Source organism: Chaetura pelagica, unplaced genomic scaffold, assembly GCF_000747805.2.
Source record: "Chaetura pelagica isolate M959 unplaced genomic scaffold, ChaPel_1.0 scaffold80, whole genome shotgun sequence".
Taxonomy (NCBI): Eukaryota; Metazoa; Chordata; class Aves; order Apodiformes; family Apodidae; genus Chaetura; species Chaetura pelagica.
The window spans coordinates 381,902-408,788 of NW_009951946.1; the positions used below are offsets into that span (position 1 = coordinate 381,902).

A 26,887-nucleotide genomic window follows, 5' to 3' on the forward strand; every position below is an offset into this window, starting at 1 on the left:
GCTACTTTAAGCACAGTGAACGAGAACACATTAAACACATTTGCAGGTAGCTTTACCATTTCAGCAGGAGACACATGCCACAAAGAGAGAGATCTCTCATCTGCTTCATTGTTGATTGAAACATAAGCAGGCTGGTAGACTTTAGTTGGTTCTATCACCAAAACCTGAAGAGAGAGAGCACATTTTTTCTTTAAAAAACAGCAGCTAATGCATGATAGTATCTTGAGAATAACTACTGCTCTGAAACAGATGAGTAATTTCAAAGTAAGACCTAAAAAATTTCCAGTGGGAGAGATAGAGGGCAACAAGACAAGGCAAGGAAGAAAACGTGTTCCTATGTACAACAAAATGGTATCAGCATGATTTGTTGTAGGATACTTAAAGAGTATTTCTTAGAATGCTTTTAGGGTGGTAGGTTAAATGTTTTTTAAAAAGGTAAACATTAGCAGAATACAGGGTTCTGGCTCACGCAATGAAATAACTGGCAGTTAAGTATTTAAGTATTGTATTTAGAATCTTTCAATTCTTACTATATCCTATCCAGAAACATAACACACACGAAACTTGTTTGGACATAACATCTTACTGGAAATCGCAGTCCATTAGTTTTCTCTTTTGTTGCCTCAAAAATTATATCTAGCCAGAAAGTCAATCTTTCTTGTCTAGGAGAATGTTCTATGGTGAGTTTCTTGAAACGCTGAATTAACATCAGATTCTGAACTAATGATTTCAGATACCTAGAATGCATTGAATTAATGAGTTAACAGAGAGGAAAAAAAAAATTAATCAGACACTAAAAGCACTTAACTGACTTATACAGTAACAAAAATTAACTACAAAGTTTAAATGTACTTTAAAAGCTTCTGTAACAGAAGTTATTGAGTTGAATTTTACAGATTTCTGGAGAGAACAGCAAGTTTAGTCAAAACCTTAAGTCACACGTTCAAATGGATTTTAATGAAGAATGTCTTCTTGCAAATGTGTATAGTTATGTGGCAATTAGACATGATAAACTGGATGATGGTGGGGGAGGGAAGCAGCAGCTAGCTAAACTCTGAAAAGAACATTTTCACAACCTTTTTGTAATTGTTTCACAAGGAATCATCACCAGTTTCCAAAATCTTTCCTATAAAACATATGCTTCAATGTGATCTAAACCCAACACTGATGGGTAACGATTTCTTACCTTCTCCCTTCTTTCCCAAAACAAAAGAACAGAGTATAAAGGTAAAGTTACAAACAATCTAAGATGGAAAAATTCAGCAGAAGTGTCTACAAGACTTTCTAATTCTGTGTATTTCCCCATTGTTGGGTACTTGAGCTACAGCCTTCTACCACATACCATACTGGAGGTTTCAGCTTAAAAAGTTTCTCTGCTGCTTGTACTGCTTTACCAACATCATTAGCCAGCATGCTCACACTGAAGAACTGTCCCACATCCCAGTAACTGTTCATTTTTTCCAGGCTTCCTTTTCTTCCCAATAAACTGTTTAACCGTACACCTGTAAAATTTCAATTAAAGAACATATTTTTCTATCAGTAAAAAGCTAGTGTGTTGTTTTTTTTTTCTACTGGCAAGTCTATCAGTAAAAGACTAATAACACTTGATTACTGATAATAAAGAGTTCAAGTTTTCCTCAGAAAAAAAAAAATTTAATTGCACAGCACAGAGGCTGAGTCTGCAAATAACATCCCAAATACAGTTCAGACAGTCAGAACTCCTACTACACATAGTGTTGAAAAAAATGATGTGCTGTCTGTCTGGGCTGTCTGCCTCCTGATGCTCAGCATAAGCTGCAGATCTTTGCATCCTCGAGACCTGCATCTACTGTAAGAGATCAATGGCTAGAGGCTTAGACACGTCCACCCCAGAGGCAGGAGAATGATTTAAAGCCACCTTTGCATTCTTCCCCTTTAAGGTTCAAGCATGAGTTTCATACAGGATCTGATTCCAAATATAATTTTGAACTATTATATTTCTAGGAAGAATTGTATATCTGTTTCTATCATATGATTTACTTATGGATGTAGAGCAGTGGGGTTTAGTGAGCACCTACATGGAAGATGCAAATCACAGAATGGTAGGGGTTGGAAGGGACCTCTGAAGATCAAATAGTCCAACCGCCTGCTAGAGCAGGATCATCTAGAGCAGATCACACAGGAATGTGTCTAGATGGTCTTTGAATGGCTTCAGAGAAACTCCACAACCTCTCTGGGCAGCCTGTCCCAGTGCTCTGTTACCCTCACAATGAAGGGTAGACAACTAGTTGCTACTGTTCTGGTAGATCCATCCAGGTGATATTCCTGTGAATCCCTCAGTACAGAGACAAAAGAAAACCTGTGGGTCCTTCTCTGGCATCTCTGAGGAGAGCTGGGTCACACAGTGTCACTTGTTCTTTTGCTCCCTGTTGACAACGCAATGCGATAATCTCTGTTGTGCAGTAAGGCAGTTCACACATGGTGCTGGAGCTGGTCTCTCCATGCTCCTCTCCCATTTCAGGGACCCTTTGGATAGACCAAGTTAGTAGAAAGCTGCTCCAAGGCAACAAGAAGAAAAATCGTCTTTCAAGATCCCTGTGCTTTAGACTGCCATCCAGGATCTGCCAACTAAAAAGCCTAAACTGCCTTTCTGTCTGTGTAACCCATTGCCATAAGCATTTTGTTTTCTTCACAGGGAGGGGGGCAGAAAACTAGGCTGTGGCACTGTGTGGATATTTACCTATTTTTCTTAGTTCCATTGAGCTTTCAAATTGTTGTCCTGCAACAAGCAGCAAAACTGCAAGGTTAATTCCAGAATACAGAGTTGACTGGAGTTCAAACCCTTTGCGATACCTGCAGAGAAGAGTCAAGAGCTCACATCTCATTATATAAAAGAACTGCAATAATACAACATTTTGGTAGGTGTTTTAAGCTATTAATTTACTGTAAGGACTATATGGCTAATTGATACCACTAGCACTCTTTGCAAAGAGCACTTGAAAGAAAGTAGCTTTTTGTCTTATGGAGAGAAAGAAAAACTTCTGCTTAGCTTTACGCATCTTGCCACCTTGAGTGATTTTGTGAAACTAAAACCAGTTACTGCAGAGCTCTTAAATGTAATAGAACATCATTTTAATGTATTATTTATATGAGAGAAGCAACAGAAATATTAGTCTTTGGTGTGTTTTACAAAAAGACCAAAATCCAAGCCCTTTGTTTTAAAGCTTCGTGTTCATTAAAGGTAGCTGAGAGACAGACAACAGCTGAATGCATGCCCCCAGCTGGTGCAGAATAAAGAGATCCATATGAAGCCTTTGAGGTCACTACTACCCATGGTGCACTAAGCATGTTGAGGTGATTTGGGGGAGGAAAATAAGACAGATAGAGGTATTTTCACAGTTATAATACAAACCACCCATTGCTAAAGTTACCGCACTCAGCAGTGGTCTCTATGATTACACAAAAATCCATGTGTGAACAGTATGTCAGCAAGAGCCTGTGTGTACAGACATGTCTTACTGTCTTAAGATTAATAATGCAGTTTATCAATATTTTTTCTTATATTCAGTAGATAATTGAATTTCCTAGGGATCATTGCACAGAGGACCAATGTAATTCCTATGACCACACCTGCACTTCATTTTGGCCATGAAGCAGATAAACTGTATATTTTCTCTGCAAAGAGGTAGATGAGTATAACCCCCAATAAACTATGTGCATCATTCCATATTTGTGATGGTCTATAAAGAGAAGCAAGGAAACACATATCCAAAGAACTGGTGCTCGGTAAACAAATTACACAAACAGGACCCTGAAAAAAAAGACAGAACAAGTAGAATATTTAATCTTCTAGTTCTCACAGCCTAGCCAGTTCTCACAGTTTTCCTAGCCAGAAGTAAAAGTCTGAAATAGTTTTTAAATAGAGATTTTGGTGAGTTTTGTTCTGTTACCATTCAATGGCATGATCTCGGCTATTGGTGTCTTTACAGTCAGAATCAAGAAACATATCTTTGTAGATCCTCCCACATAAGCAAAACATATCTGGAGCAGGGTGATCACAAGTTTGTAGGACTTGAAGCATAACTTGTAGTGCCTTCTCTCTGTCACCTGCATTATTTCTTCTGAAATCAAATACAGAGAATAAAATAAATTAGTACAGATCTGAAACAGTAACTGCAAGATGGTGGAATAACATTATCTGCCATCTGTCCCATAATACATCCATCTTTACTTTATTTACACTGATATATGATTGTTGGTTGATTGATAAAAATCAAATGTATTCTTCTATCACAGGATTCTAATTCTAGCTCACACAAGAACTGACTTAAGCCCAGTAACTCATGTATGAAAAATATCTGCCATCTCACTTCATTCCTCCCCATATAAGAAGACAGACTCTGTACATCCTGCAGTGAGAAACAAGGGCTTGTTTAGTGTTTGCTCCTGATGATACTTGTACAAAACTGGCCATTTTCAGCATTTGAGCTGATTCAGTTATGCCCAAGATTTGTAACCTTGAATCCAGAGCCAATACCAGGCAGTACTGACTAAACACCAGAGAAGCCAGGTCAATCCTATTTCAGCAAAAAGAATGATGGAGCTCAATATGGGGGCTTTGAACTACAACAAGAATAAAAGGGCAAAACTGAACTTTATTTCTTTCTCAATTAAAATTCTTCAGATTAAAAAAAAACAACATTGGAGAACAAGCAGCTGTCAAAGCTCCTTTTTGCTAATATTTAACAACCATATCAGTAAGAAATCTGTGATTAAGCAACACTTTCTTATTATTAAACACATCACCTTGGTTTTTTTTAAGTTTAGAATTCACTATTTACTGCAAAAAGGCACTTAGAACTAACCAAAATGTCTGCTTGCAAGAATAATGTAACCATAACTTAATGGTTTAATAACCTCTTCAAGACATTTTTAATTACCAGAGAGATTTAAAATATTTACCAACCCCTTTTCAGAACTGGTTACTATTTTTTGATCCCTACCGAAGTATCCAGCAACAGGCTTACAAGTATGGTGGTTACTTTGTCAGCAATACCAGTAGCAGGTAATGGTTTTCTGGAAAATGTATTATTTACATGCCCTGAAAGGATTACTTACCTGAAAGGATTTACTGTAAAGTGGCTCAGCTTGCACTAAGAGGTTCATCAGAGAAGACAGTGATAGGACAAGGGGTAATGGTTTTAAACTGAGGGGAGATTAGGTTAGATATTGGAAAGAAATTCTTCACTACAAGGGTGGTGAGGAATGGGAATGGGTTGCCCAGGGAGGCTGTTGATGCCTCATCCCTGGAGGTTTTTAAGGCCAGGTTGGATGAGGTTTTGTGCAACCTGATCTAGTGGTAGGGTTACCTGCTCATGGCAAGGGGGTTGGAACTTGACGATCTTTAAGGTCCCTTCCAATCTTAATGATTTTTTGATTCTATGAATTAAATATGTTCTTCATGGTATCACACAAATTAGTCACCTTGTAACAAAACACAAGTTTGAAATAGGCATTTTTCATTGGTGCTCCTCAACATACTATCTGTTAGCCTGCCCATGTTTGGGAAAAGCTGCATCCTACCTTAAACACATCTGCATACACATGCAGTGAAAGTATGATAGAATCATATGGCCTGGAAGGGACCTTTAAGATCATCTAGTTCCAACCCCCCTGCACAGGTAGGGATGCCTCACACTAGACCAGGTTGCTCAGAGCTCCATCCAACCTGGCCTTGGACACTCCAGGGAGGGGCAGCCACAGCTTCTCTGGGCAACCTGTTCCAGTGTCTCACCACCCTCACACTAAAGAATTTTTTCGTAATGTCTTGCCTAAATCTCCCCTCTTCCAGTTTAAAACCATTACCCCTTGTTCTCTCACTACAAGCCCTTGTAAAAAGCCCCTTCCCAGCTTTCCTGTAGCCCCGTCAGGTATTGGAAGGCAGCTATAAGTTCTCCCTGGAGCCTTCTCTTCTCCAGGCTGAACAGCCACAACTCTCTCAGCCTGTCTTCATAGGAGAGGTGCTTCAGCCTTCTGCTCAGTTTTGTGGCCCTTTTCTGGACTCGCTCCAACAGGCCCATGTTCTTCTTGTGGTGGGGGCCACATTCTTCTTGTGTTCTGTGTCCAGAATTGGACACAATACTCCAGCTGAGGTCTCACGAGAACGGAGTATAGGGGGGCAAATAGCCTCCCTTAACCTGCTGGTCATGCTTATTTTGATGCAGCTCAGGAAACAGTTGGTTATATAGGCTGCAAGCTCTCATTACTGGCTCACGTTCAGGTTTTCATCAACCAACACCCCCAAGCCCTTTTCCTCAGGGCTGTTCTCAATCCATTCTCCCCCCAGCCTGTATCTGTGCTTGGGATTGCCCTCACCCAGGTGCAAGACCTTGCACTTGGCCTTGTTGAACTTTATGAGGTTGGCATGGGCCCACCTCTCCAGCCTGTCAAGGTCCCTCCCTTCCCTCCAGACTGACAACCACACCACACAGCTAGGAGTTGTCAGCAAACTTGCTCTATTACACTGTCCATGTTGCCAAAGATGTGAAACAGCACCGGTCCTAATACCAACCCCTGAGGAATGTCACTCATTGCTCGTCTCCATTTGGACATCAAGCCTGTGACTACAACTCTTTGAGTGTAACCATCCAGCCAATTCCTTATCCACTGAGGGGTCCATCCATCAAATCTGTTTCCAATTTAGAGACCAGGACATCACACAGAACAGTACTGACCACTTTGCACAAATCCAGGTAGATGACATCAATTGCTGTCCCCTTGTCCACCAACACTGTGACTCCATTGTAAAAGGCCACCAAATCAGACTCAACTTGCCCTTGGTGAAGCCATGTGGATTGCCACCAACCATGTTCCCATTTCTCCATGTGCCTTAGCGAAGCCTTCAGAAGGCTCTGCTCCATGATCTTGCCAGGCACAGAGGTGAGAGTGACTGGCATGTAGTTCGCAGTTATGAGTCACACTTCATGGTCTGTCTGGGTTTGGGGGGAGCAGTTTTAAAAATCACTAATCACAATCTGAACATTCTTTCAAAATACAGTTTTACCTTTACATAATATATTTTAATGGCACATGAGTTTAAAAAAAAGTAACAGTACTACAATTTTTTTTTAAAACTGCACTTAAAAAAGCACATGCCATGTTAATAATATTATTATTCCCCTATTGTTTTGGGGTTTTTTTTGTTAACACAATTTTCTTCCTCTAACCTTGCCTTGTGAAAACTTGCACAGAAACCAGAGAAAATCAGCTTAAATTATGTAAACACGAGAACTGTAAAAGTGAGGAATAAGATCTCCAAGTTACTTCTAAATACTATAGTGATTCTGAAAATATCCTACTGTTCAATGAAACACAACCAAAATTCCCCCAGAAGTAAAACGCTAGGAATTAAAATAAAAATGGACAGAGAGTAAAAATTAAAGCTGTCATGCTGTCTTTTTACAAATACCCAACACAGGAATCTTCAGGACTGTGTATAGTTTCAGGCTGTATTTGAAAAAGAAACTAAATTACTAGAATTAGAAAAAAAAATCAATGGGAGAGAAGAATGATCAATGGCATGGAATGGTTTCTCTATGAAGAATGCTTCAATGAACTAAGGCTTTTTGGACAGAATTGACTATGTAGAGAGTGTTTTTTCCTAAAAAAAAGAAATTAAATGCTGTCCTGTAAAACACCTTTATAGCTTCTAATCACTTTCTCTAAATTAGTCTTAATGTTCTATTGCCAGTTTAGTTTTGCCTGATAGTTTGCATCCTCCAGAAACTACTCCCTGATTCACTTGCCAGTTTGCTAATTTGCTCATTGCAGTATTGCCACGATTTATCTGTCTGCTTATTCTACCATGTTTCTTTAATCCCAGAAGCAGTCTTCTCACTTCCCTGTTTACACAAGCCTGTTCTATCTGTCTCCTCATCCTGCCTAGCTATCCACTTTTCCCTTGCCTCTCTGAATCTCCCTGCAGGGCTACAAACCTGCTTGAAACAGCTTAACACATAATAAAACCAAAACTTTAAACATGTGCATATGAATACATACACTGAAAAGCAGAACTGAATTATGAGCAAGTCAGGATACAACTTCAGTTTTGTATCACATATTCTATGCTCCATCTCCCTGTCATATTTTGTCTTAATCCAGTGTGTAACTCAAACACTTTCCTCTGAAGCCCAGAGACAAGTTGTAAACCAGCAATATTACTTCTTCCAAGAAGCACAATACATTTAGAAACTTTTCACTAGTAAGTTATGACAGCATTTTTTCCATTTCTCCCCACCCCATTCCCACTTCTGCACACTCTTCTCCCTCTCCAAAAGAAGCTGCTGTTCAATAACTTGGCAACTTTAGTCACTGGAGCTGTGACTTGGACGTAGAAGCCCAAAGGTACTCTATGCTGCTGAGACACATTTGCTTGTTTCCATGGGGGAACAGCTACACCACCAAGCAGTAACACCTAAAGGATGTGCACATGCCCCTCCTTTCTGTTGCACGCACGGCATCCTCCTCAGCTGTTTATAGATAAGGGATATGAGACGTTCTCAGATTAAAAATCTGTAAATTGCTAACAGCACCAGAAACACTCCCTCCACAAATCAATCCCATCCCCATCTACCACCCCCACAGTTCTCTAGGCCCCTCCTCCTCCAAAGTGCAAGAATAATTCCCTGAGGTTTGCTTCAGTTTGTTCAAGTTTCCTGAGTTTGTACTAATGGAGAGAAGTTGCGAAAACAGCAATTGTTTGCTGAAAGCAGAATCTAGTTACAAATCTATCCTCCTTTTCCCTTCCCAAATTTACTTGACAAACACAAAAATTACTACAGCTGTCTCTGGAAGTCCCTGAGCCACAAACTGGTGGAAGCAGTGAGAATATTTAAGGAGAGTTACCACTATGCATTTTCCTGTCTTGGTCCTCTTCCCCAGGTATCTGCTACTGACACTGCCAGAGACAGGACTCTAGGCTAGCAGGATCTGTGCCCTCAGCCAGTATGGCCACCCTTACGCTGGGAACTGGTTCTCTGCCCTAACTCTCAAACATCATCCAGAAAACAGTCACATTGCAGCCTCTCCTCTGGAGTAACAATGCCTCACAGCAAAAAAGAAATTTATCCCCTCCCCTCCTTTGCTTTTTTCTTCTCCCTCAAAGCCATTGTCTTCTCCAAACCCTTCTCTCCACTGCAGTTAATATACTGCGCATCCTACTTTCAAATATCCCTACAACAAAAATTCCTACTGCTTCCTAGGCTGGTTTTACCAGCTTCAAAACACTAGCATGGTTAAGGAGCCAGAACTATGCTCAGCAAACTAAGCCTTTGCACAACAAAGTTAACAGGAAGAGCATGGATTTCACTGGGATGAGAATTACCTCAGTCTGTAAGTAACAGCAGATAGATTTTTTTTATTATTTTTTTTTTCACCTTTTCATAGAATCACAGAATCCTAGGGGTTGGAAGGGACCTCGAAAGATCACCTAGTCCAACCCCCCTGCCAGAGCAGGGTCACCCAGAGCACATCACATAGGAACTTGTCCATGCAGGTTTTGAATGTCTCCAGTGAAAGAGCCTCCCCAGCCTCTCTGGGCAGCCTGTTCCAGTGCTCTGGCACTCTCACAGGAAAGAAGTTTTTTCTGATATGCACATTGAACCTCCTGTGCTCCAGTTTGTATCCATTACCCCTCGTCCTCTCACTGGTCATCACTGAAAAAAGCCTAACTCCATCTTCCTGACACTCACCCTTTACATATTTGTAAACATTTTTGTTCATGTCTTTCCCTGTATGGCTTGTTTCCATCTGTCTAGCTGGAGAAGGCTATGCAATATAGAAAATCCTATGCCAGTAAGAAGGAATTCACTCAAGGGAACCCACCTTTGGTTTCCTTCATACGTGATGTTGACTTTTTTATTTGATCTTGTTATTTTTAAGGCCTCTAATAAGCAAACAGATTTCTCAAAAAGCAACGCACAGGGAAATAAATCAAACCATAACAAATTACCCTAAAAACGTTTCCCATAGAAAAGTACATTCAAAAAGTGTAATCCTTTTTTTCCACTCTATTCCTGCATGAATCTTGTTTATCTTCTGACTGCAGCCTTGAAGCAGCTCTCAATACTTTACCGCGCATGGCACGACTAGAAAAAACTCTGATCTCACTGTCACGTTGCAGAGGAAATGTCAGTGAGACAACTTAATCAGTCAGTGTAAACACAACCATTCATAAAATAACTGGCCTTTATATACAATAATGTGCTCATTTATTATCATGTACAACACCTTTGCTTACAGTAACGACACATAATTAATAATAATATGTAAGTTTGAATTGTCTTGCATAAAAATTGGACACTGTTAGTTCAAGTATGCCTTACTGGCTCCATAGCAGATGATCTGAACTGCTACTAACCATATAGAAATCTACAACAAAAAAGATCTGAAAAATTTCTTCATTATTGAGGAATACAACAACTAACTAATTTGAGCTGGAGTTATTACACTTGCAAGCTCACTTAACTTACAAATTAGTTTCTTGTTTTAAGACACATTTCATAAAGGATGCAATTTGATGGCAGAGCCCTCAATATTTGAAACAGAGAATGAAGAAAACAAGACCCTAAATTGGGTTTTGAGACTGGAACTAAATTTGCAAATCTCCAATTATATATGATAATGGAAAAAACAGCTTGATGGGATTTTTTCCCCTCACATACACTTCAGGTGCTTCATGCAAGCCACTCATACAAAATGAGGAACCCCATTGACGTGTTTTTTTACTAAATCTGAGTAATTGCAGAACAGAACATTTAAAATAACCCAGTGTTTTTCAATGGGAATAATTTCCTCTGGCTACTATTATTCACAATTACTAGTGATTTTCTACTTGCACCCTGTTATGCCCCTGACTTGCTAATTGCCTTTTTTTATTACTACAACACAGCATGCTGAGTTACATAATAGTGGCTGCAGCTGCCCTTGTCTTTAATGTAAGTGAAGACAGAACTGCCTTGGAAAGGGACTGAAGCCTCACAGCTCTGGCCTCATGCCAGGGCTGGGTTTGGTATTAATGTCTACTCTGTTTTGAACAGAACTTGGCATACCCTTTGGCCTCATTGCAAGCTTCCAGAACTTGGTAACTTCAGGCCTGGTAAAATAAGGCCAACTGGAAAACACTTGAACATAAATGTATTGTGAATCATCAAAACCTTTGTTATGCAGCCCTAAACTAGGGAAGTAGATCCTAAGCAAACAGCCAGCTGACAAGCGCACACAGCATTTTAATTAAGTATAAATATCTGTACTTCATCTATCTACTACATGCATAAAACAACAACAGGAAATAAAACAATACAGAGCTGACCATCATCTTTATCACTCAACCTCGTTACAAGCAAGTACAATTCAGAGATGGATTGCAAAACTTTTCTGTCCCATTGGTTTTGAGTATGGACTAGATGACATCTAGAGGTCCCTTCCAACTCCAGAAATTCTGTGATTATGTGACTTTTACAAGGGCTTTTAGTGATAGGATGAGGGGTAGTGGCTTTAAACTGGAAAAGGGGAGATTTAGGTTAGACATTAGGAGGAAATTCTTTAGTGTGAGGGTGGTGAGACACTGGCACAGGTTGCCCAGGAAGGTTGTGGCTGCCCCCTCTCTGGCAGTGTTCAAGGCCAGGCTGGATGGGGCTCTGAGCAACCTGGTCTAGTGGGAGGTGTCCCTGCCCATGCAGGGGGGTTGGAAGTAGATGATCTTTAAGGTCCCTTCCAACCCAAATAATTCTGTGATTCTATGATTCCATGACATAGTAAATTACTTTAGATGTCCAACTCTGTTGAGAAGAATAATGGGATTCATTAATTTTAAAAAAAGGGAAGTAAAAAGCTTTAATACTTGCTATACAACCAGGTAATACTTCTACCTTCTTTTCATTAATAAAGACAGCCATTGCTCTAGCTATTCAGGCAAATTACTTATTGGAGTGGTAGCTGGATGTATTCACACATTCAGATTCTGAGAGACATCAAATCCCAGGGTGAAAGCTTCCACAAAAAAAGGATCATTGGTCCTATAACCTGTGTGTGAACCCAGAAATTAATCAATAAAATCACTCAGCAGACCTCAGCTATAAGAGAAGTACATGAAAGAGCCAGGTCCTAAAAAGCCAGCAGTACTAACCTAGGTCAATCCCATGAACTATACCTGTGACTCACACAGGAAAGCAGACTGGAGAAAAGTAATAGTGACATGTAAACCATGGCACAACACACAGGAACACTTTTTAAAAGTGCAAAACCCTCAAAATTTCAGAAGAAAAATTCAGATCATCATTACAATGTCAATTCAGGCCCAATATGTGTACTTGCCAATGTAAAATTAAACTGTGGAATCAGGACAGGGGTGGTTTTTGGTTTGGTTTTTTGTTTAAACAGAACATGACCACTGGTCATCTCATACAAGAGCTGGCTTTACTGTGAGGTTCTGCCACAGACTTGCATTTACTAGTGGTGTTCAGGCCCCTGCCTTGGGAGTTGGGATGCAGGTAGAGGAGCTGCAGGAGAAAGGACAACCATACACCTGAGGCAGCTGGAGGACATCCTGTATCACTGTCTTCTAGCTTAACACAGGTCCCTTCACCCAAAGGCTTGCCACAGAAATGTACAGTCCTCATTTTACAGGAGTGCTAGCTTGTGAGCCTGAAGGCTAATTAATAAAGGTGCATTTACATTCATTGCTAAAGACAATGGGATTTTAAAATATTTTAAATGATGTTTTATACTTCAAAAGAAAAATCACACTGTAGACACCTCAGGCTAAGAACCTTTAATTAGTGACTTTTATGTATCTCTGTGTTAGCTTCATATCTGTAAATGTAAGCATTGCTCTATTTCTCCATGGTATGGTGAAAAATTACTCAGGTATCGCAACAAAAATTGGAAAGGACCCACAAGGAACTGCAGGTGTGGGGTGGAGGGCTGTGCGATATAATTTATGTGCATTTATCAATCATATGGCACTGTTGTATCTTTAACAAGCAGATTGATACCAAAAAATTGACCTCCAGCTGCTCCAGTGCAGCACACCAGGCAAAGCTCTCGAGGGGAAAAAATCAGTCAGCCTTCAATTAGACACACATTTAAAAAAGAGGAAATAAAATGGCTATCTCAAATTATAAATTTCTTAGCTATGAAGAATCTGGGACTATGCGAACATCCTTTCATGACAGCTCCCATATGTCATCTTCTCCTTACACAGCGCTTGACTCTCAGGCTAGGCATACCCATGGGCTGCAGCAAACAGCCATCAGAAACACCCAGCCCTCAATTACACAGCATCTTACTTCATACCAATGTTGTGAATACAAATACTGAAAACATACATGTTGCACATTTGGGCTGAACCCACATCTCAAGATGTGTTCCATCCTATGCCTAAATTAAGATACAATTGCTGAGAGGGAACAAAGAACATCTTAAACTAACCCACATCTGTATAAAAGAGAGCACTCTCTGCTCTGCTTGTGTGTGGAGTCAAAATTTGTTAATTAGCTTAAGACACTAGTAGAGGTATAGCCTTTTTGCTCCCTAGGACTTCTAAACCAGCAGCCAGCAGGGTGACCTATTTAGTTAGCCCAGATCTGGAAACAAGCACAAGCCTGTCATTGCAAGCATTCATTTTTAGCCTCTGTGATTTGATGTAAGACGTGCAAGAAAATCTAAGATGGTCTCAATGGTCTGGTCTGAAATGGAAACTAGGGAGGAAGACAGTGATCTAGGAGAGGGGCAGAGCTTAAAAATCTCCTATGTGAATCAGGGTACCAGAAAGTAGCATGAAAATGTCTGCCTCCACTACATGGCTTAATACATTTCTGCAGGCAGGCCCAGACTGGTTCTGCTCATGATCCAAGCCAGGTCAGACCCAGGCTGGCTCTGAACCAGAAGACATGCACCTAGGCTGGAACACTGCTGAGTCTAAAGCAAAACACCCCTGTCCCTTCCCTTAGCACCACTTGCTAACTTGGGCACAGAACTGCACACAGCAGCAGTCTGAACTGGGGCTTGTGCCCACCTGAAGCACCAACTAAGACCCAAGGCCCCCAGAAACAACTGTCTGCCACCTGCCTGCCACATGGCTAGCTCTGCACAGCCCTGGAATAACACTGACTGGAAAATGCTATGCGAAGTTAATTGCCAACAGACCTCAGTTACAGAGTCCCAATAAATGAATTACCTTCTCTGTTGACTATGATCACAGTTCTGCTACACCACCATAAAGAAATTAAGCAAACATTAACTTCAGTAAGGTCAGATGCTCTTACAGATGCCGATTCTGTTTTTCTTACAATCTGTTTTGTTCCTGGTAGGCTCAATCAGTTGTACAGAACATCATCAATACTGTTCTTGATGCTGAAATTAATGGAATACTAAGTGAAAACACTGTTCTGTATTCTTATAAACAGATTCTGATATAACTTGCTGGGAAGAATTTTTTCAAACAGAAAAAATTAGTTATTCCAAAAACCCACAGAAGTCAGATGCTAAAAGCAACACTGCAGAGGCCATTTTAAACTAATTGAACTTGTTCTGAAAATATCCAAGTCTTAACTTCTGACTTTTGCCCATCATTTTGTTTCAAGAAGGCAAAAACATCTGTAGAAGCTAAATTCTGCACTCATACTAATATAAAACTGGTCATTTATTTATTTCTCAAAAACCTTTCAATAGCAACGTTTAATTTGTTCCCAGAAGAACTGGTTCAGGCTAGTGATAGATTTAATGAAACCTGCTGACAGGAAAGAAAGTGCATGAGCAATTAATTTTGTCTTGTTTTACAAGGGTGCTGTTGGCACTGCCAAAACAGAAGATTTAATGGCATGAGATTTATATGATGCTCAAAATACAAAGAATCTGAAGACAAAAAGATCTGGTGTTGTACACTAAAAATTATATACCAAAATTGCTTTTTTCCCCTTATTCTCAAGCAGTCTGAGAAAATTTTCATTCATTAGGTGTGATAAATACCAAAGCAAGTTATGTAAAAGGATTCTCTCTGTCTTTATGTATTCAGATAAAAATTTTCTGAAAGACACTTGAGCAAAACAGGTCAGCAGACTCAGCATATGGTTAATCAGCTAAGCTTTAATGGTCTATGATAGCAGAAGTGCATCATCAAGATACTCTGTTCATGTCCAGTCCTAAAAAAAAAACACATCTGCATAAGTTGAATTATATGTAGGAACTGTATTGACATATTTGGTATCATAGAATTATAGGGGTTGGAAGGGATGATCAAAAGTTTTACTCATGTTGAGATGGAACTTCCTGTGTTGCAACTTGGTGCCATTGACTCTCGTCCTATCACAGGGCATCACTGAAAAGAGACCAGCCCATTCTTGACATCTACCCTTCAGGTATTTATAGACATGAATAAGGTCCCCTCTCAATCTTCTTTCCTCAAGATTAAACAGCTCCAGGTCTCTCAGCCTTTCCTCATATGACAGATGTTCCAGTCCCTTAATCATCAGTTGGACTCTTTCCAGTATATCTCTGTCCATCTTGAACTGGAGAGCCCAAAACTGGACACAATACTCCATATGTGGTCTTACTAGGGCAGAGTAGAGGGGAGGAGAACCTCACTTGAGCTGCTATCAAGAGCTGAACATTAAGCACTTATTAAAAAACCTTTGTCATCATCTAAATTTGGGTTAGTGTTCCAAATATGGGTCTAGTTATCTCTTTCTGGGAGAGATTATGGCACTGTCTGGCACCTGATACATTTATTCTCCCAGAGGCAATTCTCATTGTAATCAATTCACTCCTCAGAACATATTGATTTTCTTCACTTATTTATATATAAAAAAGCCATTTTAAATAGGTTTAATTCCACCCATCAAAAGCATCTCTATGGCTACCTGTCATAAAAAAGTGCATTAGAATTATGCACAGTATACTCTATATTACTCATTAGTATGTTATTTTAAAGATCACTTCAAGCTACCTGCCACTGCATCACTCAGATGATCATTCAGCCTATTAACAAAAACACCAGATCCTTTTAAAAAATCACTGTTTTCTATGAACCTTCCTGGGCATGTACCACATCCTTTGTTCCTATGTCTATGACATTGCACATGGTTGCATGAAGATGATTTGTTATTTTTTTAAGAGAAAACAGTCCTCAAAATGCCGTGAGAAAACTGTTCTTTGACTAAGAAATGACACAGTGACATCTCATATTTTTCTGAGTAATCATTTTGCATTTACTCCTAAGTCTGCTGAAACTGTCAAATGGCACCAGTATTACCACAGTTCATAAAATGCCACAGGAACTGCTTTTCTAGCTCTATTATGTTCTTAATCCCTTTGACATATGCCATCCTGATGCTGCCCACTGCTATTTTTTAGTCAGATTGCAGGCCACAGTTTTTAATAGCATGTGGATTGCAGTTAACTTTTATTGTCACATTTAGTTTGTCACATTTAGTTTGTGTAAGGTTTATTTTCTACAAAACAATCTTAAGATAAATACTTTAGAAATTAAGTAACTATTAACACATAGGCACTACAGAAATCTGTAGCTAACTAGAAGAGTTCAATAATATTTTTGTGCTTCCCAATCTAGCAACCTGCCTGTAGGTCCAAATGACCTTTCACCCTTTCAAGGAAGCTGTATCATGAATGTGTATTCATGGATCAAGCACAGCTTGTTACCTATTACTTTAGTAACTCACCCATAACTCTCCTATGCTAAAGTTTTCAAGATGCTCAGAATAATCAGTGACTCAGAACAAACAATCTCAGCCTGACCAAGAACCCATTAGTATCATTGGAATATTTTACAGTTACTCAAGTGGCCTTTGGAACTGACCCACTCTTGTCAGGTTGATGACAAAACATCGGTTGTTGGAAAACAGACTTCAAAAGTAACAAGCTGTCCTGGGGTACAGGAAGCATGGGGTTATAGAAAGTTGACTGGGGTGAATACCAGTGTGTGCAGAAAGGAAAAAGAATTCTATATTATTTGCAGTACAAATTTATATATAAGCCCATCTGGAAAAGCAACAAAATGAAACAACCTCAATCAATCATCCTTACCGGTTTAATGCAAAAGCATAATGAAATTTAATGTTGTGTTGATCAGCCAGATCACAGGTAGGAAGCATTTCTAGTGTTTCTACCAGCTTCACCATAGCATCATAGTCCTGGTACAATTTAAGAAAAAAATGAAAAAAAGAAAGATAAAAGAAACTGCAAGCAGAGGAAAGCATCACTAAACGAAAAAGTATCATGACTGCCAGACAGTATCTCAGCTGACTGTTCCTAGCAGAATTAGTGAAACATCCACAAACTCTGCATATGGAATTAAAGAGGGATTTGGTCTATCCATGTCAGTACTTGGCTCTTCCTCACCTCAATGCTACTGCCCAAATTACTGAATCCCTCTGGCCAGTTTGATCGATCCCACTCCCAGCATCAGGAAGGAGAGGTGATGAGTCTGGCTCTTTCAGGTCTTATTAAGAACTTGAATGACACTTCATCAGGTCATCACAGACTAGAGCACAGTTCATTCTGGGGTATGTCAGCTGGCTGCACTCATTTTGATTTTGCAGGGGCAACCCACATATACATTGCTGAAGAGGCCAGTTTACTGATACCACAAATGGCCTCACATGATTTAATCTGCTTGTTTAAAATGGGTTTCCAGATTACTACATTTCTCAAGGGAGAGTATCTTCCAAAAGGATGCAAATTATCACCAGAAGCAATCAAAATCAAGTTGGACAAAATGCTGCAGGAAAATATGCATCTCAGAATGGAAAGTTGCGTTATGCAGGATGATGTGGTCACCACTGCTCTCACTACCCATTTATATGTAGGAAATAATCAACTTAGCTCCTGATGGGAAAAAAACCAACAACATTGAATGGTTGGAATTATATTTTAAAGGGGATGTCTACCACACTGCCTCCTGTATGCAGGTTGTGCTTTAGCAAAAGCAGAAGTTACTTAAAAACAAATTTAAGAAAAAAGGTGCAGTTATATGTTAAAAACAAATTAATGCTTCTTTGAATTATAGTTCTCAACTTGGAAAACTCTTGTTGTGACAATGGTCACAACAGATGCATTTTCTTCATTTCTGAATATATTTGACTTTTAGGGTGCAGGAGGGAAAAAAAACATTTTATTTTCTTTTAAAGGAGGTTAAAATGACTAAAAACAAAGGAAAAAACCTCAGGAAGACACCTAATCTGTCTCTCTTGTTCGTAGGCAAAATAAATACGAGTTTAAAGCCCCTAAAGTTGCCCAACAAACAAATCAAACTGTTAAACAATGCAACAATTTATTGTCACTTTTTAATCACTGCTTAAGAAACAATGAAGAATAGAAGAACAAACAAGAGCCAAAATCCTATGGCAAACAATCTTCCCTAGCCTTTAAACACATACCTGAATATCTCTGTAGGAAAGAAGCAGGTTTATGACAATGTCAGAAGTCAGCACTTCAGTATTATCCATCCGAAGCTTAATCCTGGCCAGCTCCTTAGCCAGTTCATCTCCTTGATACTTCTCTCTTGCTTTTCTAATATCATTTAGCAGTGTTTCTTTATAATAGGCACTAAAGAAAAACAAGATAGTAGGAAGACCATTAGATATTTCTTATGAAACATGGTTATGTTCTTAACAAAAACCATAACTTTTAATTGGAAGTACCATTTCCTCATAATGAGGTGCACATCAAACGCTTCCAAATTTTTCATTAACTTAGACATATTGCACCTTACCCCATGTCAGATTGTGGAGCTATGTAGCACTACATTTACAGCCAGGATTGTGAAATTACTTTATGCACACAACAAAACTGAGCATTTATTACCCTGTTATTAACCACAACAGTCTGAAAATGGGGAAGAAAAGCGGCTTTACTGTAGGGCTTCACAACACAATTATCAAACCAAAATCACCCACAACCCTGGTCATAAATGTCAGAGACAAAGGAGAGCAGTAGCTGGGGACAAGTAGTGCCCAGATGACCATTTCAAAATGACACAAACACTAAGTGGTACCAAAATTTACTACTACCAGGACCAACTATGCTAATAGTTTCCTAAGTGTGCACTTCCAAGCGTAGCTCTCCTGTATGCTGACCAACTTCAATGAGTTTCTGCTCCCTCTGTTGTCCCTTTCCTTAAAGTGGGCCTGTGTTGCTTGCATGTAGCCTCTCCTCCAGCACTGCTTTGGAGAAGCAGGAGGCAGCCTGTGCTTCTTTGGGTCAGCAACATCCCAATGGCCCAGCAAGGTGCCAGAGAATAGCAGACCTGCCATGGATGGAGGTGTATGGGACAAGGGTCATCTGTGGGATCTTAAGAGTGGGACCAGGCAAAAAAGGGAGTTTTTTGGGGGAGCCTTTCACTGGCCCTCAGTGCTACCTCATGCTTCAGACACTGGGGACAAAAAAAACCCCAAAACAACCTAGAAGCTCAGTCCCTCCTGGTGTTTTCTAGAAATAAAAACAAAACCAGACTAACTGTAGAGTACAGAGTGTCAATCAGGAAAGAGATTTCCATCTCCAGCCCTGATCCTCAAAACTCCAGCTGTCCCTTGTAGAGTGGCTGAACAGCATCATGTTCATAAAGTGAAGGCTAATATTAAAAAAAACAAACAAAACCCCAAACAAACAAAAAACCCAAACCAAACCATGGAAGTTGCAATTGATTGCCCATTCCTGCCATATATATCTACAGTTGTGTGGCAACAGACAAGGACAGCCTTTGGCCTTGAGCTCTACGAAGAGGCTGTGATCTTATCTCCTATTACAACCTCATGCACTGTAATTAATACTTAAGCACTTTTTAGCTTACCCATGGACTGCCTTTGCCTACTGATATTTCAGAAAGTAATCATAAATCACTTTCTAGCATAACATTGGTTAGTTAACTGCAACAGCTGTAGGACATCAATACAGAAAGCAGTAAAGTTAGTAGCTTCCTAATGTTAATTATGTTTCTTAATATTCACCATGCTGAGTGCCAAGAAAAATGAGACATTTTCAAAATAATTAAAAAAAAAAAAAGCTACTAGAGATTCTGTAACTTTTTTTCATATCATCAGACTATCAAACATTCTGGAGTTTTATGTTTTGTAAAATTACCATGATGTAACATGAACATCCTTGAGAAGGCTGATAAACTTCTCCACTAGTGGGACACAAAGTGGCCCCAGGATATTATCCCAGCTGGGTTGCATATACTCAGAAGCTCTTCGCTGGGCATCACTTTCACAGCAAAAGTAGTCAGCACAAGGTGTGACAATATATGGAATAAAATAATAATTGCCACTGGAAGCCTAAAAGAAAAACAGGCACAGTTTATAAAACAAATAAAAATGGAAATACGCTAGTGTATACACGAGTCTCTCACTGTCAGAAAAAACAGCTAGATTAGGACTGGTGCACCATGGAGCTTTAGCACACTGTTTAACATAAGATTTGCAAGCATGAAATACAGGGAAATTTCTGTGGATGAGTTACAAATATACAAGAGTGATGAATAAGGGTCTGGATGTGCTTAGAGACAACGCAACAACGCCGTTCAGTTTTTCCTGTGATGCAGTGATGCTGTTAGGGTCTGTCAGTTACAAGCTAACCTTCTGCTCCCCAGTTTTTTGAGATGTACTTGCATCCTTTAGGCTCACCCTGTGCTAGGAAAGACATGAGGCAGAGCTCCCCACAAATAGAGAGAAATGCACAAATACAGGCATCAGAAGGACTTTCTGGAGGTGTTTAATCTAGAGGAGCATATAAAAGATCTGGAAACCAACCAACAAAACTTTGAAATGTTTTTGTAGTTTATGTAAGACCTTTAACACAAAATTCTAGAAGTAAAAACCAAAAATCCTTAATATGTCACATAAAAAGTGTGGACATGATCAAGGTGCTGGAAGGGAAGAGGAGACAGAAAATGCCCTTCAGAGCCCAAATCCAGCAAGCTCACAGCGCTCAGCTCCTGAGCTAAACCCCAAATAACAGACAAGCTTCCCACAGCTACCAGAAGCACCAGCATCCCATTTTGAGCTATGACAATTCTCTGCTGTTTAAAAGAAAAGCAACCTTCGCATTTCAGAGGACTGAAGAATGGGCCAGCGTGATACTTCTAGCACAATCAACTACCACGAAATACCCTCCAACTACCACCTTGGGGATATCAAGGCACCAAATCTGTACACCCAAAAGAGAGCTCTTGGTTTTTTGTATCACCAAAGCCTGCAGTAAATTGATATAAAGATCACATATTTTTATATAGAATAAAAAACTAAACAAGAGAAATAAGCTGTTCAAAGGACGTAACAATTACAGCATGTAATTACTAAAAATACAGACAGAAAAAACCGTATCAGTGACATCCTGTTGCTGATCTAAGACTGTAAGGACTTAGAACTTTTAATTATTTCTAACAGATAAAGATCAAGCCAGATTCCTTCCTCATAAACCCTATAGTACAGTATCTGTTGTAACGATACCATTACCTGTTTTAATATTATCTTCACTTCCTCCTACAAAAGACATAAAATTTGCTCTACCCAAACTTGTTGTACATTACAACAATTTAGTCCCAGCTTCATTCAAATAATCACTAAGTTCAGTGCAACACAAAAGCTTCTTGTGCATAAACTCTATTATCAAACCTGTGACAGTGAATTAGCTCTTTCTGCAACAGAAAAAAAAAAACCAATTTGAAAGGATGATGTATCTCATGACACAAACAGAACTGCAGTTATTTCCTGAAAAAGCAAACAAGCTTTTAGAAAATAAAATTAAATTACATATACAAAACACTGTATTAATCTTATTCAGCCAACTTCTCATCTGTTTGACTTCCCAATTTTTGGACAGTGCAATCTATGCAATTAAAACCACATCTTTATCTATGACAGACATGTATTTTTTTGTGCAGAAGTCAGAAACCCCGCACATATTAGAGCACGTCACCTTGTCTGAAAAGCAACCACCTCCAGTTTTCTAGCTTTTTCTGTCCCATATTTATAGACCATAAATTATAAGGCCCCTTCACATAGAGTGTGTGGCCTTTCTAAGAGCATCTGTCTTAACTTCATTACATGAAAAACAGTTCCATCGATCTATTTTTCTTACACCATCAAGAGCTAGAGATGGCTGAAAGTATCATCTTTGCTCCCTCAGGTGGTCTACTCAGGATGCTGGTCTGTGACCCCAAAGCTAATAATTCTTAAGATTACTGCCCTGTCATTTACCAACCATTGCTTTTTAAGATACTGAATAAATTACATGAGAACGAATGAAGTAACATATATAGCAATTCTAGCTGCAAATATATATAATCTACAAATTATTACTCAGTTGTAATAGAATTACAACTCTATAGTTTTATAAAGACTTTATGATGAATTGGTTTATTTCAGGATTAGTAGTTAAGTTGTTTTTGTTTTATTTTGATATATTTTTAAGTTTAAAAATACAAAAAAACCCAAGCAGACTGAGCAAAAAAAGCTCTCAAATCTTCCAGCAAATGGTGTATGCTTAATAAGCTAGCAATGAAACTTTTTATTTTAATCATAACACTTTAAAATCTACCACAGAAAGAGCCAGAAACTTAACCATTTTTTAAAATGTGAAATAAGTGCAAGTAAGTTGAGAGAGGGACCTGCTCTTCAGAGGAAGACGGCTAAAGGGATTAAGAACAGAGCCACACCTTTGCTGAAGGACTGAATGAGTTAGGACCTCACAGGCCATTTTTAGGCTCTTAGGCAAGACAGGCCAAACATAGAGTGCTTTTTGTCTTCAATATACTCCTCTACAAATGATGTTAATGCTATTTAAAGCAAATCTGTGTCCTCAATAACATAAACAGTTGTTTTTTTTCAATTGTACTGCTACAATTATTCCAGTGCTACACTAGAATAAATGGGCTTCATGTTTCAGATAAATAATGATTGAGTAAAATCTTCACATTTTTAGGAAGACAACTATGCTTGAGACATGCACTTACTCAAGCAACAAGAGTATTAGGAGTGCTTACCCTAGTTACAAAGAAAAACACAGGATAACAGAAAATTAATTGCATTCGCTCAAAGAAGTCACTAACTCTTGAGTTTTCAGGGAGTTTAATCCACTGTTGTCCTAAGAATTAAGGTTTCTACAGTAGCTATCAATGACTTCACACTCCTATCCACCTTGTGATACAGGTATAAGGTATTATAAGCTTTTTAAAAGACATCCTCTTCTGAAGCTGAATATATGCAGCATTTTTATGTAAAGACTGCAAAGAGAGCTTATCAAACATTCTAAATGCTTGGGATCTAGCTTGCAAGGAACAGGTATTCCAAGATAACAATCACTTGGAAGGAAAGACCCTGCCAAACATTACTCTTAAGGTATCCTTATACATTTTTAAATGCCTAGAAACACAGTAATAAGATGGCATATCTATTCAACAGAAAGCAGGTTTAAAGTGGTACATACTTTGCCTCTCAGATTACCACCGCGATATTCGGGAGGTACTTGAACCGGGAGAAAAGCTTTGCAGTTGGCAACCTACTCCGGATTGATATAAAATAACAAAAGAGGAGAACACCACCACAAAACAGCACAAGATTCAGAAAGACAGACATGACACATTAATAGAAAGAAACAAGAGAAAATGAATATAGGTATGTATAGCAAGTTCATATTTACAAGGCCAAGAAACCAGTGTAATACTTTGCCACCCAGAATGTGATTGATATTCCTCTACCCGGCTACATGATGTGTCCATACATCTCCTTGTGTCATCATTAAGATGCTTTCAAGCTTAACTTTTATGAGCCTATCAGATTCATTACCTGATCAGTTAACTTAATCCAACCACTACAAGTGTGCATAACTGGAGATAGTAACATTTCCATAAAAACTACCTTTTATAGATAAATTTTAAAAGCTTTAGTTTTCATTCTATTGACAGTAACAGTTGCATATTTCATTATTAGAGACATTGAAAGTAATAGCCTCAGATTTTTTAGAGATACACCATTAAATGATCGAATCATGCAAACTTTTCTATATTGTATAAATAATCAGAAAATAAAAACAGCTACTCTGCAATATTACTTCTGCAGATGATTAAATTCATATAATGCAATCACACCTCAGAGTCTTGGCTCTCATTTCAATCCATTGGGGCTACTAAATTGGAGAGTATGAGTGCAAGTGCCAAAATCTGTCTGTTTAGTTTTCTTAAATGTTCATTGCATTGAAATAATAGATTCATTCTAATTTATACAGCTACTGAAACTCTGAAGAGACTTTCTGCCAGTCAAAATAAAAAGGGATTTTTCAACATAAAAATTCCTTGTGGCAAGGATAAATTGCAATCCTGTTCCCTTTAGATCAATAAGAATTTTTGCTAATGACTCCTTCACGGCCCAGACATTATTATCTGCTTCCTATTACAGTTGCTACTGGATTTAATGAAAAAAAACCACCACAGACATTAAATCTCTGAAAAGAATTCATCAGGCCCACAGGTGTAAGTATACTATAATAAACCTTTTGGTTTAGTAGTCAGCTTACTTTCCTTTAAATGCTTTCCCTAAAAGCAATTAACAACATTATTAAATTTAATTGGTTATACTGACAACTAAAGAAACATTAACTATTGACTTGAGTAGGAGGTTCTAGTTTGTATTCTCAGTGCCACATTCAAACAAACTAAATGGATGGAAGGATGTATCTCAAGCTATGTGCAACCAACGCTAGACCTATTGCCAGAAAGACTGTATATTATGCTTTCTGATTCTAACAGGTTAAAAAGCCATTTCGTGCACTTTCTTTCATTCAATCTGGGACTTTTTTTATGCTCCATTCCTTAAAATTCTTTACAGGGAGAGAACATCACCCTATTGGGGAGGGGGGAAAGTCAAGGATAGCAAAAAAAAGTTGCACCAAAACAGGAAAACTTTCCCATGGATTTTGTTGATTACATTGGTTTGGGAAGAGTATTTTTAAAGCATTTCTTGCTTTTGAAAATCTTTGATATTTCATTTCTCCAGTAAATCAGTGTTTATCTGACATCTAAAGAAAATCCAAAGCACAAGATCATTTTCCACAGATCAATTTATTTTCCACTATGCTACAGTCCAGTAGCATCCACTGTTCTCTCAAACCTTGATTTTTCCATAATGACAGAGGAAACAAACTGTTCTGCAAGACTGCATGTTTGTAATTTATTTTATCAATGACAATTTTGACAGAAATAAGGAAGCATATGCCCTAAGTAAAATTAGAAGAAGATAGTAGTCCTCAAAGCTCAGAGGAGCTCTATAGTAGGAAACCTAATTGGCTGGACTCTGAACCTTGACCTTGGATTTCATGCCAGGGCAATTCTTTATTGGGAACTGAACTCCCATGGACAATAGGTTTTTTTTCCTTTTGTACCCCTGTATGCAATAAATTATCAATACAGATTTTTAATTGCTTGTTTGGGGGAGTCAAGTAAAACTGAACCACGTCCCACATCCTATCCCTCACAACTTCATATCTGGGTGACAAAAGGAAGGAATGAAGGAAGCTCTCCTCCTCTTACACTTTTTTCAGACAGTAAGCTATTAAATCTCTCAGATTCACACCACCACAGCATGCTGCTGTATAATTTTCACTGTTAGATCAGCTGTACTCAGGCCAAATCCCAAATGAGTTGCTGATTGTTTTTCTATGCATTGTTTTGAGCTGTTTCCTCGCACTTGCCTCCTTGATCATGAATTAGAAGAACAATTTTCTTGCAAGGAAAACACCAATTTTCTTCAAGGTTTACTTGGAATAAGAAAATTACCACAAAGGACACTAGACATTCATTTTCTCTGTGTCTTTAACACGGCTCCACACTTTTATGCTATGATTTTTTTGCACCTTTGTACCTTGAGATTTTCAGGATAAACAGCAAAGGTGAGGGCAGGGAAACCTCAGAGAAAGCTCCTAGCTACAGTAGCCTGCACAGAAAGCTTCACTCATGCTGCTGGAAAAGCGGTGAGTTGTGCCTCGTAGAAATCTCAGCTGTTTCCCTCCCCCCTCATACACAGTTGCAGGTGTTTGGACACAGAACTTGTAGCAGACTTCTCTTCATAAAACCAGCAATAGTATTCCTGAGTCTGCGCTGCAGGAAGGCTTAGCATTTAAAGTATCTACTCTCTTTCCAACATACCTCCAAAGCCTAGTGAGGAATACATTCAAGCTTTTTCTGTTCCACAGCTTTGGCAGAGACATACCCTCTTTTCAATCAATACAAAGCCATAGCACAGGGATTTTAACCGTTGTTTCTAATATTCAGCATTTAAACTGGAAATGCTAATTTAAGTATGTACTTGAGTGGACACTGTAAATTCCCACCATTTCTGCAGCAACTAAACTAGCATGGCAATCCTCATTAGCAATTAACTTCAAACAAGACATTGTCCATACAGCTGTGAAATATTTAGCCAAGCAATGAAGCATCATGATGCAGCAGCATCAAACTGCATAGCTCTCATGACAGCTCTTTGGGTCTGAAAGGAGGGGAAAGCAATAGTCTGTTTGAAGTCAACTCCAACTTAGAAAACCCAAGTTTTAACCTATTAATTATTCAGCTTGTTGATTAGTTTGTGATAATTTCTGATATTAAAAAAAAACCAACTGATAAAAAGAACGCAGTATCAGAGTACAATATAAAAAAAAACAAAACTGATAAAAAGAACGCAGTATCAGAGTACATTTATCTAACTAATAAAAGATTACAGGAACAATTTTAAATAACACAACAGTAACCATGTCACCAGATCAATCTTTAGCTCTCTTCCACATGAAAGTAATTACTTTCCTCTATGGGAGAAAGAATCTGCCAAAAGAAGAGACTGAAGGCTGC

The 26,887-nt window shown here is 38.7% G+C and overlaps 1 protein-coding gene across 1 annotated transcript in view; it reads right to left on the reverse strand.

The window, feature by feature from the left end:
* The window catches only part of MAP3K15 (mitogen-activated protein kinase kinase kinase 15), a 60,313-nt gene that overhangs the window by 31,508 nt on the left and 1,918 nt on the right, over nt 1–26,887 (reverse strand). Inside the window, exons 3-11 of the mRNA XM_009997252.1 lie at nt 23,479–23,550; nt 20,134–20,327; nt 18,432–18,600; nt 17,080–17,186; nt 3,930–4,100; nt 2,720–2,832; nt 1,343–1,502; nt 587–737; nt 57–164 (exon numbers count right to left, since the gene is read on the reverse strand). Coding sequence (XP_009995554.1) covers nt 57–164; nt 587–737; nt 1,343–1,502; nt 2,720–2,832; nt 3,930–4,100; nt 17,080–17,186; nt 18,432–18,600; nt 20,134–20,327; nt 23,479–23,550 — 1,245 coding nt within the window. The remainder of the gene's footprint in view (nt 1–56; nt 165–586; nt 738–1,342; nt 1,503–2,719; nt 2,833–3,929; nt 4,101–17,079; nt 17,187–18,431; nt 18,601–20,133; nt 20,328–23,478; nt 23,551–26,887) is intronic.